This window comes from Perognathus longimembris, chromosome 11, assembly GCF_023159225.1.
Source record: "Perognathus longimembris pacificus isolate PPM17 chromosome 11, ASM2315922v1, whole genome shotgun sequence".
NCBI lineage: Eukaryota > Metazoa > Chordata > Mammalia > Rodentia > Heteromyidae > Perognathus > Perognathus longimembris.
In genome coordinates this window covers 20279964-20296472 of record NC_063171.1, presented here as the reverse complement: position 1 = coordinate 20296472, position 16509 = coordinate 20279964, and the positions used below count along the sequence as shown (strand labels likewise).

The window sequence follows — 16509 nt, the reverse complement described above, 5'->3', positions numbered from 1 at the left end:
AATAAACAACTCTCCCTGAAAGAAAGAGGCTAAAATTGTTTTATGATTAATCATTCCTATTCCTATAATATAAAATGCTGACTCAATTTTTCTCCCAAGATAACAAATTTAACCTAGAGCTGCTTCATGCCCATGTAGGCATGATGGTTTATAGAACAGAAATCTAAATCTGGAAGGAATTTTGTGAACTATCCTAGCTAATCTCAGGCAAATTCCGTAGAGAAATTATCAATTTCTATAGAAATGATTCAGTTAATGCCACAGATAGTCTAAGTACATTCTCAACTGTCCCCTCCTAAGAGAAGGGGGGGTGGGCGCACTTGGAAGGCTCAGTAATTGGGGTGATTCTCCCCAAGGGCCCTGAGTTTGGAATAAGGGAGAGGAGCAGGTTTCTTGGATCAGGTGATTTTGGGTTAACTATGGGAAATTGAGCAATTAATTCACAAGTAATTAATTAACCCATAATATTAATACTTGTGAATTAGGTGTCCTTTATCCTTCCTTCTCCCCACTCTGCTTATGTCTATGTCTAGGGATATTAGTGGTGACCTTTCTCTGATCATTTAAATTCAACAAACACTTGTTGAAGATTTGCTTGACTAAATGCTAAACCAGCAATATGGCCATATTAAAATGTTAACTGACTGGCAGTTTCTGGATCCTACACACCCCCCCTCCCCGAAGGAGCCTGGTAGTAAGTTGTTTGGGGAGGAAGAACCGCCCCCCCCCCACAGAGGAGCCTCTGAAGAGTGGATTCTACTGAATTCTCTCTATAAACTTCATTTCTCAGAGACCAAAGTGTTCATGTATCCTCCACCCCCTCCTTCTCCCCTTAATATACTTCTTCCTTCTCTCCCAATATAATCCTGCACTGTAGTCTATAATATCATTCCAGTAATTACCAAAACAGCTCACTAAATCATTTGCAGATAGGCTCTTACACATAGTGAGTCCCACAAGTTCCCGTACTGTTGGAAATGTCCATGGCACCTTGGAGCTCCGTGAGGAGAGCACATGGGAAAGAGGAAGAGAGGAATTTCTCTTCACTTGACCTTCTCGTTCACATGTTTTCTTTTTTTTTTTTTTTTTTGCCAGTCCTGGGGCTTGGACTCAGGGCCTGAGCACTGTCCCTGGCTTCTTTTTGCTCAAGGCTAGCACTCTGCCACTTGAGCCACAGTGCCACTTCTGGCCATTTTCTGTATATGTGGTGCTGGGGAATCGAACCCAGGGCCTCATGTATATGAGGCAGGCACTCTTGCCACTAGGCCATATCCTCAGCCCTCGTTCACATGTTTTCTTTAACCAAAAAAAATCAATATAGTGCCTATTTGATCTTTAATAATTTATTAATTCTTTGGAGGTTATCTTGGAAGTCTCTTCAATGTGTCAATAGGGCAGAATGATAGTTACACGAGAAGAGTTAGGTAAATGCAGAATAACGTCAACACAATTTCGATTTAGTGTGGCTGAGTGCCCACTGGAGTTGGTCAACAGATCTGCTGATGACCCTGTGCTGGAGGAGCTGACCAAGCTGAGACAAGCTGTGATTTCAACACAATACAAAGAACTTGCTAAGGCCCAATGGCCCTGAAAAGCAATTCATCTACTGATCATTGCAACTGCCTAGACACATCCTCGGTAAGACATGGGACTAGAACACCACTCTCTGTCATTAGAGGGGCTCCCTGCAGTCATCCTAACTAGCAGACAGAACCTAAGAACTCACAAAGCATAGGGAAGAGGGGAATGTATTACAGTTAACAGTAGGATCTGGCTTTTAAGAATGATTATAGTTTGTCCTGCCTCTTCCCAATGACAGCTTTTTCAGCTCAGCAAATACTTCTTTACTGTAAGATATATTCATAATTTTCATGACTTTCTGTATTTATATTTACTTACTTACTTGTCCCAGTCCTGGTGCTTGAACTGAGGGCCTGGGCACTGTCCCTGTACTATTTTGTTTAACCCTGGAGGCACAGCTTCACGTCTAGCTTTTTAGTGGTTAATTGCAGATGAGTCTCACAGACCTTCCTACCTGGGCTGGCTTTGAACCTCAATTTTCATATCTCAGCCTCTTGAGTAGTTAGGAGCTACTGGGGTATATTTATTTATTTATTTAGGGTATATGCACGTGTGTTTGTGCATGCATGCCAATACTGGGTCCTGAACTCAAGGCCTTGTGCACTTGCTTGACTTGTTTGCTCAAGGCTGGTATTATACTACTTAAGCCATACTCCACTTGCAGCCCCTTGCAGGTTAACTGCAGGTAAGAATCCTACAGATTTGCCTGCCTGGACTGGCTTTGAACTGCAATCCTCAGTGTACTGCAATATCTCAGTGTACTGAGTACTTCTTACAGGTGTGAGCCACCAGTTGTCCAGCCCTGTGTCATTTGTAAGATGTACCTTGAGGAAAAGAATCCTACATAGGAACAGCATTGTGTATCTAATGCATATGTACATGCACATATACATACATCTTATTAATTGGGTATATCTATATGTATCTTCATTGTATATGGCATATGCACATCTATCTGCATTATACAAAATCAAATTTTCATACTTTGTGCATTTATATTTTTATGGATGGTGATTGAGCTAAGGTCTACAAAAAAGGCTTTAATCATCTTAATTTGCTTTTAGTTGCCATTTGTTTGAAGCTTTTGGAATTAAGACAATGAGCTGCTGCTTTATAAAAGTTACCTCTTGAAGCAATAGGCTTTTGGCAGCTTGGTTTCTACTCAAATTAAGAGTAATTCATTTTTTCACAACATACTCTAGGAGTTTGTTTTGAAGGCAGAGAGCACCTTTGCTCATATACTCTTGACAGAAGAATGGTCTTCCTCTATGGGAAGGTTGTCTGCTCTGATTAAGCACACAGCTTTGCCCGGCACACCCACCTAGCTAGCCAGATCAACTCTGGTAATGAGGTGACAAACCCAGATCACCCGCCACACTCAGAGAAAAAATCTTTAGTAGGGGCCTAGTATTTGTGGCCAATAAATAAATAAATAAAGGCATGATTCTTTAAGCTCAGAAAAATAGAACAACCCTTTAGTCCCATGGCTGGAGATGAGATTGCTAAACCAGGACTTTGACACCATAGTGTAGGTTGTAGGGTAGGATTGTAGGCTTAAAGCTTACAAATAACTTCATTAAATAAGTACTGCAGGCATTTAACTGGTCTGGGGACCCAGAAGCAAACACACACCTGCTTACATGACATCTGCAATTGGGAAGTGCTATTGAAGGGCTATCCAGACTTTGCCCCTAATTAGTAGAGGGGTTCAGCAGTGGCAAGTTATCTGAGGCTTTGGGATATTTGGAGTCCAAATCTGTGTCCAGATACTGTGTCTAGATACTGGAGTCCTCATGCTCTGGCTTGCCTTTTTTCACTCAAGCCATGCCTCAATTTCTGGCTAGTTTTTGCTCACTAATTAAAGGTAAGATTCTCTGCCTGGGTGGCTTCAAATCAAGATCCTCAGATCTCAGCCTCTTGCTAGTTCTGGCTTTTTAAATGGCCCTAAAGAGAACTCATGCAAGGAACTCCTTGGAGTCCTGGTAGCCTGTGCTGCCACTTTAACTCTTGTCCAGGAACTGGCAGGATAACATTAAGGAAATTTATGTTTAGGAAGTTCATGGATAATCTTTAGTGAAGATTTTGCCTGTCTCTTTAAGGCTAAAGGTGTGGCTATCATTGTTTAATCTATCCCTTCATTCTGTTTATTAACCTATCACTGATAAAGTTATCATGTAACCCAGTGTCTGTTAAATGAACTATAAAAGGTTCCTTAAAATATATAAGGAGATTGCACTGTGAACAACTGTTGGTCAAAGCTAATTCTAGGGAAGAAGGTGGAGAAGAAAATATGCTGTTTCCACTGAAAGCTTGGTCCCATTCATTCAAAATTCTTGCTTAGGGTTATCCTTGTCAAGGAATTAGTCACAATGAACAAACAGCCAAAATGCTCAGGTCACTGTCTCTTTAATCCATTTATGGGAAGAACCCACTCAAGAGAGAATAATTTGAGCTGGGGAAGGGGAAAGAGACTCGTTTAAAATAAGAAAAAGTATATTATGGGGCAGGGAATGTGGCTTAGTGGTAGAGTGCTTGCCTAGCATACGTGAAGCCCTGGGTTCAACTCCTTATTACCATATACAGAGAAAAAGCTGGAAATGTTGTTGTGGCTCAAGTGGTAAATCACTGGTCTTGAGCAGCTCAGGGACAGCACCCATACCCTGAGTTCAAGCCCTAGGACTGGCAAAATAAAAACAAGAAAAAGTATATTCATTTTAGTGTTAAAACCAGAAAAGTGCTGAGTGGGTGGAGAGCAGGGCAAGCAAATCTTCTGCTGGACCAACAGTAGTAACTGGAATTGTACTCAGCAAGCTACTAGGTAAGATGTCCCTATAAGACTAGAACCAAAGATCACAGTTAAGGAAAACTGTGATAGCTTCAGTTACAATGGTTTTTTGGCCAGTCCTGGGGCTTGAACTCAATTCCTGGGCACTGTCACTGAGCTTCTTTTGCTCAAGGCTAGCACTCTACCACTTGAACCACAGGGCCACTTCCAGCTTTTTCTGTTACTGGGGAATGGAACACAGGGCTTCTTACATGCTAGGCAAGCACTCTACCACTAAGCCACATTCCCAGCCCTCTAGTTTCCACCTTTTAAATATATCACCATACCAACAGTACTAGTAATGCTATTACTCTTTAATAGCATTGCATATTAGTTCTTAGTGTTAAGACAGTTGTTTCCCAAGAGAACACTTTAGTCTAGTGAGGAATAATACACTTAAGATTAAGAAGGCTGAGATCTGAGGATCACAGTTCAAAGCTGGCCTAGGCAGGAAAGTCCATGAGACTCATCTTCAATTAACCACCAGAATACCAGAAGTGGTACTGTGGCTCAAGTGGTAGAGCGCTAACCTTGAGCTGAAGAGCTCAGGGTCCAGGCCCAGAGTTCAAGCCCCATGACAAAAACAAAAACAAAAAAAAACACAGGGTAAGATGACTTTCAGGGACCAACAAGGTACCAAGAGTAGCTCCTGGACCCAGGCTTGGGGTGGTACATCTGTAATTCCAGATACTTAAGAGGCAGGGGCAGGAGGATCCCAAGAACCTAGAAGTTTATCATCAGCCTGGGCAACATAGACACTGTCAAAACAAAGACCTATGGAGCTTTTGAGAATCACAGGCCACTAGCCTATATCAAGGGATCCAAAGACAAATTTATGTCTAAGCACCCAGCCAGGCCTGGAAAGCTAAGGCTTCAACTTGGGTATCAACAGCCTATGTTTGCTATATAGATGAATCACTGGTAGCTGGGTAGAAGGAAATGGAAAGAAACCAGTTAATCCCACATTAAATATTTTGATGTTATAAAATTAACTCAGGGAATCCATATTAAAGCATGATAGGCCAAAACCAAACTCTGGAGTGCAAGAATCAATTGTACTTGTCACAAAACAACTGCTAAGGCTGGGCTTGTTTTGCCTCTAAACCAAACATCCCTTTTTTTTTTCTGGTAGGAAATGAAGGAATGAAATGGCAAGGAATGGAAACCAAGAAGAAACCAAGTAAGTCAGAAGCAATCTTATAAATGTTAGGTTGATTTATAAGCACTGCTCTGGGCAGTGGCATGGTGTTTACAACGAGGAGTTATCTAACTTTGAACATACTGTACATTGCAATTAAGAGTCGTCATGGCAAGAGAAAGAAAAGCCACAGCCAGCTGCTGCAGCCAGCACAAAAACAACAAGAGTGTGTAGGGATGGAAATCAAGTGTTTATTATAAAAGAAAAAAAAAACCTTAAGAATCTTAACAAAGAAAGGAATATTTTGCACTGGGAGAAAAGACACCAGGATACAAAAAAATTACAAGTGTTTTCACTCCAGTCCTGTCCCTGACTCCTGGGAAGAGCAGAGAGGAAGGAGGCAGTTCTCCAAAATTAGACTTAGAAAGCCTACAAATCTGATTAAAATCTATTTTTTTTTTGCTTTAGAAAATCTTTTAATATACCAAAAGGCCTGCTTTAGTGACATGCTAGTCCTACTAGAAAGTAACCCACAACCCCCACCCCTTGTCAGTGTTCAAGTTGACCAGCCAACTCATACTTCTAAACCCACGTGTGGACATGTGGACAAGTCCATGTGTGCCATTTAAACCCTGCCACTGGGCTCTGATGGTGAATAATGTGCATGCATCTATCACCTTCTGCAGAAGGGTAGACAGGAAACTGTTGGTGCTAATGGAGGACTGAGAGCCCCACAAAAGAAGCTTCTCCAGAATGGCATCCCTCAGGCTCTATTGCAAAGGAGATCCTCACTTGAAAACCCAACTATTTGTCTCCAATTTGGTGCCCAGTAACCAGGATGATTTTCTCCTTCAGAAAAAACAAAAAAACCACACAACACAGGTCCACCCACCCATATATAACATTTTTTTGTTTTTACATTTAAATATAAAAATACTACTCTGCTTTGTGTTATAAATGGAGGACCATGCAATTGAGGATGTCCTTCAAGGTAGAGATGTCCTCCAGTTTCTAGTCTTGAGTGTTGTGCTCATGGGAGGGCATGGGGCCCTGCGGCAGAGGACTTACCACAGCAACAGAAGGCATTGCCCCTCCTCCCTAGCACACCCCCCCACCTTGCCTAGCTCCCCTTTGTGATACAAAGTTGGTTATATCTTGAGAAATAGTTTTCTACCAAGAAGGGGAAATCCTAACCTGACCAGTTAGGTCTCTCCTGTCTTCTACCCTGAAGAAAGTCCTCTCCTCTCTGCCCTCCTAACACATCCCCTATGCATAATAGACAAGCATACCTGATGAGCTGGGAGCAGTGGCTACCCCCTCCCTCCCCCACTACCACAATAGAAAGCTCCAGTGACAGGAAAAAATGGGAAGGGGGATGGGTATAAAGAGATTAAGAACTTGACCCCTCTACCTTGACCAAAGAAAGCAGTATTAATTGAGCATGAGGAGTAAAAAGACCTAGATCTTCCACCCTTGAGTTACAGGGGGGATGATTAGGAAACTAAGTAGGAGGAGGAGCAGTGGAGGAGGATGAAGGACTGGGAGGGGCTAGATGGCTGCAAGTCTAGGTAGGTAGGTCCTTTTAGTTTTTGTACTGGAAGGGCTCATCGCCAGTTTCGTTGAGAAGACATGTACGGACGATGGCTTCTGTCACTGCGTAAGGATCACAATTGGCAGAAGGGCGACGATCTTCAAAGTAACCCCTCTTCTCCTGGCCTACAGTCCGGGGAATGCGGATGCTGGCACTGCGGTTGGCTACACCAGCAGAGAAATCGTTGATGTTGGAGGTTTCATGGAAGCCAGTTAGACGACGAGCATTGTCCAGCCCCCCCTTGGGATCATAGGCGCGAATATGGTACTGGTGTCGCTTGCTCAGTCTGTCAATGGCCTCCTCGATGAACCTAGAGGAGACAAAAAATGAACCCTGAACCTGGCCTGCAAGGAGGGAGCAGGGAGGAACCGAAAGATAAAGTTCACTGAGATATGGCCCAAATACTCACTAGGTCAGTGACTTTGCCTTGTTATTATTTGGTGCCTTCACTCTCAAAACAGCATCTGATATTATTTGTTGAACAAAAAGACTAACTACTAAGGAGGAGGTAACAAGTTGATAAGAAATGTACTCACTGCCTTATGTATGAAACTGTAACCACTCTGTACGTTAAACAATAAATTTTTTTTAAAAAAAGAATGTAACTACTTGACATTTTCCCATCATAAGCACTAAACATATTCACTTGTGCAAGGCACAGGTGTCTCATGCCTGTGATCCTAGCAACTCAGGAGGTAAGATGTGAGGATGGCAGCATGAAGCCAGCCAAGGTTAAAAAAGTGTGAGACTTTTATCTCCAACTAACCACCCAAAAGCCAGAAGTGGAGCTATGCCACAAGTGACAGAGTGCTAGCCTTGAGCAAAAAAGCTAGGAAATAGGGCCCAGACCCTGAGCTCAAGTCTCAATACTGACACAAAAAAGAAAAGAAGTTATCCACTTGCTCGTAGTTACTAATTTAGATCTTTCTTTTCTCTTTTAGCTGTACTGGGGATTGAACTCAGGACCTTGTACTTGCTAAGCAGGTACTCAGCCACTCAAGTCATGCCCCCTCAGAGCCAACCCGTTCTCAGTGATTTTCATTAAAGACTTTCAATCAAGTGCTTGGATCCATTGTCAGTTTTTCCCTATCACTATCTTTAATTCTATCCCTAGAGTATTATTATTTGGTACTTTTCAAATAGGAAGATGATAGATTTAGAAGAAAGTTGAAGCTAAATAAATATATTTCAAGAGATAAGGCATGTACGTAGCCAAAGAAATCTAGTGGACATATCTCCAATACAAAGAATATGAAAGACTGATGAAGACTGATACTGCCTGCCCAGTCTTTCTGCCATAAGCAAGAGTAATACTGGTGCTGGACTCAGTAGAAAGTATTTTACCTCAAACCATTCTCCTCCCGCATGGCCTTGGTGCTAAAGTTGGTATGGCAGCCTGCACCATTCCAGTTCCCAGGAATGGGCTTGGGGTCAAAGGTTGCTATCACGCCAAAGTCTTCACACACACGATGCAAGATGAAACGGGCCACCCAGAGATGATCTCCCATGCGGATTCCTTCACAGGGGCCAATCTGGAATTCCCACTGTGAAGAGTAGAGTTGAGTATTAAAAATAAAGTCAATGGCTCCGCCTCAACCCAAGCTCCCAAATCTGCTTTCTTCAACCCACTCAAGTTATGGAATAACAAGGGCACTGACAGCCCTTGCTAGCCAAAGTCCCATTTACTGACTTATCCAGAAGTCAGAAACAAAGGAGATGACCTACAGCCACTTACCTGGGCAGGCATGACCTCTGCATTTGTCCCCGTAATCTTGATTCCAGCATACAAGCAGGCCCGGTAATGTGCCTCCACAATATCCCTGCCATAGGCTTTGTCTGCTCCCACACCACAATAATAAGGACCTGGAGTAGAATCAAGATAAAAGTCAAGTAATCCAGAAAACTCCTAAGTCAGACATCAGAAGGCCCTCACACTTGTGCTCCCGAGCCACCATCCCTGCTTTCACCTGCAGAAAAGGGATGGGGGAATGGAGGTAGGTCATCTTTGCACAGCCTTGCGGGAGCCAAAGGTTAGCCTCCTCTATCCTTTCTCCTCACTTGGTCCATTTAAATCCATCTCTGGTTCCCAATCATTGTAAGAGCTGTCTTTACTGAAAATAATCTTCAGCCAGTCTCAGCTCTTTCATTCAAATGTTGCTCCCATCTCTAGAAAAAGGGGCTTGGGATTCCCTGGATACTAAGTATTTGGGGGAAGGGAGGACTAAGTTCACCTTTATACCTCCAGAGAAGACTTACCTTGGGGCCCTGGGAAGCCATTGGAAGGCCAACCAAAGGGGTGTCCATCCGTGCCCATGAGAGTGTATTCCTGCTCCATCCCGAACCAGGGGTGCTGGTTGCCCACCATGTCCATTATCCGTTTACAGGTGTGTCTCAAGTTGGTCTCTAGAAGGCAAGTCGGCATGCCATCAGAGCTATGTGGGGACACATATGCTGAATCTGCATGCCAGTGGGAAAGCGGTCCTCAGATTGTAGACAACCCAGGGCAAACCTTTGCAGGCCACCATTAAGCCAGGAAACCACTTCGAAAGACTTGGTATAATTAAACTCATAACTAAGTCACATGGGAATGGACGCAGACCAAGTGCTCACCTATCAGCATGCTGGCTCCCTTCCAAGTACCAATGCCAGGCACTTCACAATTCACAAGACAGCTGCTTATAGCTCTCAGCCCTATCCTCTGGTTTTCCTCAGTACTTACAGCCAAATCAATTTTTTTTAATTGAGAATAATTTGTCCATTAGGAGGTTCACACACCAGTTATATTTGCTATTGCAAATGAAAAACAATTAAGGGATAAGTTCAACTGGAAGCAGTTTCTAAGCTAGAAAAACTTTAAAAGACAAGTCATTCAACTGAATCTTCCTAACAACCTGAAATGGGTATTAGAAGTTTTCCCTTTTACAGACTAGAAAACAAAGTTCAGCAGCCAGGCACTGGTGGCTCACTCCTGCAATACTAGCCACTCAGGAGGCTGAGAACCAAGGATCACCGTTTGAAACCAGCCCAGGCAGGAAAGTCTGAGACTCATCTCCAATAGACTACTTAGAAAAGTCAGAGGTAGTGCTGTAGAGTTCAAGTTGTAGAGTGCTAGCCTTAGCAAAGAGGTTCAGGGACAGTTACCTAGGCTCTGAGTTCAAGTGCCAGGATTGGTGGGGGGGGACACAAAGTTCCGCGATGTTATTATGCTAGTTGGCTTGCCCAAATTACAGGGCAAGCAACAGAGCCAAGAAATGCACAGCTATCTGGCTTCAGGATCCAGGCCCTTCACCAACAATATACAGCCTCTTAAGACAAAGGCACCTGAACCCCCCCTAAGAAAAACTGGCAGTGTGGCAAAAAACAAAACAAAACAAAAAAAAAACTTCACAGGAGGGGCTGGGGATATGGCCTGGTGGCAAGAGTGCTTGCCTCATATACATGAGGCCCTGGGTTCGATTCCCCAGCACCACATATACAGAAAACAGCCAGAAGAGGCGCTGTGGCTCAAGTGGCAGAGTGCTAGCCTTGAGCAAGAAGAAGCCAGGGACAGTGCGGCCTGAGCCCAAGCCCCAGGACTGGCAAAAAAAAAAAAAAAAAAACTTCACAGGAGTCAAGCTTTAGAAGGTAACTGCATAGTGGCACATGCCTATAATCCTAGCATTAAGAAATTGAGACTGGAAGATTCCAAGTTCAAGGCCAGCCTGGGTTTACATAGTAAACCTTGTTTGCAAAAACAAAACCAAACAAAAAAAACCCAAAACAAAAAAAGAAGCTGACTATCTAAAAATAAACCCATGTCTTAGAACAGACAAGTCAGGGAAGAAACAGGAGCCTGCAAGTGCAGCTACAGCAAAGTTCAGGAAAAATATTTTCAATGAACCAAGACATTCCTATTTTAATCAGTGAATAGACGAGCATAAGAGAACTTTCTGGAGTCAGACAGTAGTCAATACTGGATATGTTTGTTCCAAAATGATTCACATATTATTAACTCATGTAATCTTCCAAAATGATCGAAATCAGTTTTACTTCCTCCATTTAAAACTCAGCAAAATCAAAGTACAAGGGAAAAATTATTTGTCCAAGTTCATTGGCAGTGAGAGGTAGATCAAAGACATAAATTCCCTGACTCAGGAAACAGGTTCTTAAAAGTATCCATGGAAGGAAAGGCCACATAGTCTCTTTTCAAGAAGTTCAAGGTGCAGGGAGGATGGACAACCAATCCCTGACATTCATAAAATTTAAATGAGTGCTGAGATAACCTAAGCTTCCCAATACTAACTTCAGAGTTCACAAAGTGTTAGGGACAAAGGGAAGTGGGGGTTTTTCCTATACATACCCGCAGGCTTCCGGTTATACTTGAATACTTCACACAATACCAGCTTGTTGGGGTCCTTGCGAAAGGGGTCCCGAAACATGGCAGCAGGGAGAAGATACATGTCACTGTTGGACCCTTCAGACTGGTAAGTACTAGAACCATCAAAGTTCCACTCAGGTAACTCTGGAGCACAAAGAGGAGGAAAAAAAATGTAAAAATGAACAGAAGCTTTCCAGGCAAGCCTTCATTTGCTTTCTATTTACTTAATTTTTTGTGTGTGCTAGTACTGTGGCTTGAACTCAGTGCCTTGGGCTCTTTGCTTGGCTTACTTGCTCCCGGCTGGTGTCTATCACTTGTTGAGCCACAGATCTACTTCTGGCTTTTTGCTAGGTAATCGGAGATAGAAATTCCAAGGACTTTTCTACTGGGGATGGCTTTGAACTGTTATCCTCAGATCTCAGTCTCCCAAGTACCTAGGATTAGAGGTAGGAGCCACAAATGCCCAGCTCCTTTCTACTTTTTTTGTTTGTTTGTTTTTTTTTGGCCAGTCCTGGGCCTTGGACTCAGGGCCTGAGCACTGTCCCTGGCTTCTTCCCGCTCAAGGCTAGCACTCTGCCACTTGAGCCACAGCGCCGCTTCTGGCTGTTTTCTGTATATGTGGTGCTGGGGAATCAAACCTAGGGCCTCGTGTATCCGAGGCAGGCACTCTTGCCACTAGGCTATATCCCCAGCCCTCCTTTCTACTTTTATATTTTATTTTACTGCCAGTTCTGGGGCTTGAACTCAGGACCTGGACACTGTCCCTGAGTTTCTTATGCTCAAGTCTAGCACCATTTGAGCCACAGAGCCTCTTCTGGCCTTTTCCCTCCAAGCATGATAGGCAAGCATTCTATCACTAAGCCACATTCTCAGACCATCCTTTCTATTGTTGTCTTTCCCAGAAAGAAAGGCGTGACAGCCTCCAGAATTACATACCTGACCAAAACCTACATACCCTATAGTCCTCCCTATCTGAGTTCCAAATAAGACTGGTTGGATCACTTCCTTGTAAGAACCACCTAAGGGCAGATATTGATGGCCTCTCTAAATAACTACACTGGGATGGGGATGGATTCTGCTTCTCTCACTAAGCCAAATCATTGCTTCCTTCTCCCACTCACTGTCCACTGTGCCTACTGACTGCTTTGGTTCAAGTTGTGTCCTAGATTAAAAAACAATGTTTCCATACCACTTATTTACTTTCCCTACTGTTTTGAGAGGCAGGTTCTTTGTTTCTCCTATGGACTATGAGTTCTCAGAAGGCAAAGGCCAGACTTCTCCTATGTATACTCATGGCCTGTCCAATCTGCGGCATATGTATAGAAGATACATGATCGACATCATGTTATTCACTCACTCAAGTATGAACACTGTAGAAGAGTAAGTAAGCTCTTCTAAAGTAGGCAGGAGGTGACAGTCTTCCTCCTTACCCCTTCCAGAAAGGGGGATGATGATGGCTTATTCTAAATTGAAAGATGAAGATCACAATGCTAATATAGTAGTTCTGGGAGTATGTGACTAGATCATTTGAAAATATCTAAAAGCTGTACTAACTAATAATGAGTCAATAGAATTAGAATGAGGACGTGGTTTATTTAAAAGGTAAACCACACATGCCTAGCAAATAAGAGCTTCTGAGTTCAAGCCCCAGTACTGCCAAAAAGATAAAATAGGAACAAATGTTTAATCTTGTGGATCAACCACTTCAGTGAATATATGTTGTATCAATAAGCCAAGCCAGATAAGTTCTAGACCCAGTACTTAAGTCTGTAAATTAGATAGTTTTCAAACTGGGCTCCTAGGGATATCTCAGAGCCAGCTAAGTGGGGACCAGCAAAGTCAGAAAGGACTCTACTTCCATAAACTCCACAATCCCGATTCAATATTTTTCTTCAATATATTTGGCTTATAAACAAGATTCTTACTTAAATCAAAGGTTCCATTGTTGCTCTACTCTGAGGCTGAGCAAGAGCTTAGTGTTGACTTAAGTCTGAAAGGCCCTGCCTTAGAAAAGCTTTGCAAACAGAACAAAGGTCAAATCAAGTGGCTATGTTGGTCTAAGGCTGCTGCCCACCTCACAGTGCCAGACCTACCCCCACCCCTGCACTGTTTCCCCAAATCCCCTGGCCCAATCTCACCTTCTACACACTTGGGCTCACAGTCCAGGGTTCGAGTCTTGCAGCGCAGCCCTTCTCCAGTACCATCAATCCAGATATACATGGCTTGGACTTTTTCACCCTGAGGCAGGGCCATGTAAGTCTGCTTGATGCCTTTGTTCAAATGGGAACTTGCCGAGGTGGCCATGTTGGAGGATGCTCTAGAAAGAGAAAAGTAACTTTATGAACACCCACTCAAACCATTCCTGCAGGAATGTCCTCCTCATGAAGGAGAGCAGGTGTGGAATGGAGAAGAAGCACTCCATCAAACCCAGATACTCAGGCGGACCAAGGAGGATCTAGAATGCAATGACAGAAGTTATTGAGACTTTAAAAATTTGATGGAGTTTCTTTTGGTTGTCTCTAAATGTCAAGCTCCAAACAAAACACATGTAAATGGACTGGAGGTCCAAGTGGTAGAGTAGCTAGACACCCTGGGTCACACACACACACACACACACACACACACACACGAGAGTGGCAAACTTTCCCCTCTGTAGGTGCAATTATTCCCTCTGTTTTCAGGGGACTTAAAAGTTTCATATTAAATAAAGATCTAGTTTTATACAACACAAATGATATTTTAAAAAACAAGCCAGTAGGAGGGAACTGTAAAGACCTGGCTGTCATTTTTGTTCTGAGTTTCTTCCTTATCTCTTGGTTCCTAGCTGGTCTTAATGGAAGCTCCTTCCCGCCCCCCCCCCCCCCCCGCCCCAAATAACAACACAATGCTCCATGCATTTGAGAAACTAGGGAGTTAAAAGATTTAATAAAGACTGGCAGCAGCTTCCTAAAAGTCTTGCACTATTATCATCACCGAGATGACAAAAACAGCCCATACAAGTCAGAAGACAGATGTAATGTTCATTGGTGTGATATCAAGTTCTTACTTCAGAAGACAGACTTAATGTAAAAATATCCATCTCTGGATATGGTACTTGAAATGTTTCTCAAGTAGGAAATTCCCACTTCTAACTAAAAGATTCTGGATTTCGAAAGCTTGAAGTCATGTTATAAAAGCCTCAGCCACAAAACCTCTGGAAGAAGAGACTGAAGCCACAAAACCGGACTCAACACAAGAGGAAATGCCCTCCCCCCTCGCCCAGGGTGGCTGTAAAGGGAACATATTGTTCTCCTCCAATGACTTGGGCAACTTTCTGAAGTACAGTGGCAAAGTTTCTATGGGCAACCGTCCATGTTTGCCCAGCTGAAAACAACTGCTTCTCCTCCAACAGCCTCACCCTTCCCCTTGGGGAACAGGAGCTGTTAAGAGAACCAACCACACCACCTGTGCCTACAGCATTCTAGAAAGCCTAGTGTCAAAATCCCACCTCCCACCCCGACCCCCCCTAGAAGCCCATTTTAATTCCTAAACCTTTCGGGAACTCTCTAGAGGACAAGTCGTGTCTTTCCAACCTGTTACACCTCCAAAGTCAAGTCACACTTCCAACACCACCAGCGGGATGCAGTTCACCAACAGGGGCCCACCCGGCGCCAGGATTCACATGCAGGGCTAAGCGGCTGGTAGGGCCTGGGGCCTTTCTCCCTGACCCCTCCCTCACTCACCCCAGCGACTGATGGTTAAAGATATGGGGGTTACTCTCTTTAGCCCTTCTCTTTTTACTGCTGTGATCGTCGTTCTCGATCTCTCGCTGTTCCAAGCACCGATGCTTTCTGGGCGAGGGCGATGGGGTGGGGGACCCGGAGCGTTCGTGCCGAGAGAAGCCGGGATAACCAGGCCCTGGCCCAAAGGATTTACCCCCAACCCACGATTTTTCTCCAGCGTTCACAGAGTAGGCGACGAAGCCGAAGCAGTTGGAGGGAGACTCCGAGGACCGAGACCCCCGTTCTTCATCTTCGCAGATTTTCCTCCCGGCTCTGCGGCTGGGGGAGGATCCCCGCCTCCCGGCCCCCGGGGAGCTGGGATAATCCACTTTGAGAGCAGCCCCTTCCTACTGAAAGGTCCTAAAAGTGGTCGCCTCGCCCCTGGGGCCCGCGTTGACTTCAGGGCCTCCTCCACGGGGCCATGCCCGGGGAGGGGGGAGGCCGGGCGGGGAAAGGGGGGAGTTCGCGGGAGAGTTCGCACGCCGCCGCAGCCCCTCCCAGGCCAGGTCTCTCCACTGAGGCGCCCGCGGCCACACCGCCGCCACGGCGCTTCTCCATTGTTCCGTCACATGGGCGGCGCGGCGGGACTCGCGCGGCAGGGGCGATAATGCTCGGGGCCGCCGGTCTCCGGCACACACGGCACCATGACTCCCGGCTAAATCGCAGCCGCCGCGAGGCTGCGAGCCCGGCGCCGGCGCCCGCCCCGCGCTCGGCGTGCGCTCCCGCCGGGGACCACAAGGCCGCTGAGTGCATAGCGCGCACGCCGCCACTCGCCACCCCAGGGCGCCGGCTTCCGGGGGCGGTGCCTCCAGCCGCAAAAGTAGCTGAAGGAAGATCAAAACAACCCGCCCTTCCCACCCCTGCCTTTCTCCGTGCTCAGCCCGGGGAGCGCTCGGACCTAGCCAACCCGACAGACCCGCAGCCACCGAGATCCGAAGCACGCGGGCTGGGCCTCGACGCCCAGAGTCAGGAGGTCGGGGATAGAACGAAAACAGCACCCGGGGGCACCAGGATCCGGGGTTGACGCTCATCACCTGGGTACCCCTGATCTGGCCTTGCGCTTACCCAGGCGGCGAGCAGGCGGGAGGGTGGGCGGACGGGCCGCGAGAGCGAGGCGGATTGCAGAGAGGAGGTGGCGGCGCCGCTCAGAGGCCGGCTACTTCTCTCATTCTCGGCTCTACAAGGCTGCCGGCGGCTCGCACCTTTTTATCCGAGGTCCCGGGCCGTCCTCGGCGCTCTGATTGGCTCTCGGTTGCC

The 16509-nt window shown here is 45.3% G+C and overlaps 1 protein-coding gene across 1 annotated transcript; it reads right to left on the bottom strand.

The window, feature by feature from the left end:
* Positions 1–5772: 5772 nt before the first annotated feature.
* Glul (glutamate-ammonia ligase) lies at positions 5773–16464 on the bottom strand. Its single transcript, XM_048356593.1, has 7 exons — positions 16318–16464; positions 13630–13808; positions 11474–11635; positions 9391–9537; positions 8870–8997; positions 8479–8678; positions 5773–7444 (listed from the first exon to the last, which is right to left on the bottom strand). Exons 2-7 carry the CDS (start codon positions 13793–13795, stop codon positions 7126–7128), a joined length of 1122 nt encoding a protein of 373 aa, XP_048212550.1. The 5' UTR covers positions 13796–13808; positions 16318–16464; the 3' UTR covers positions 5773–7125.
* Between the last annotated feature and the right edge of the window lie 45 nt (positions 16465–16509).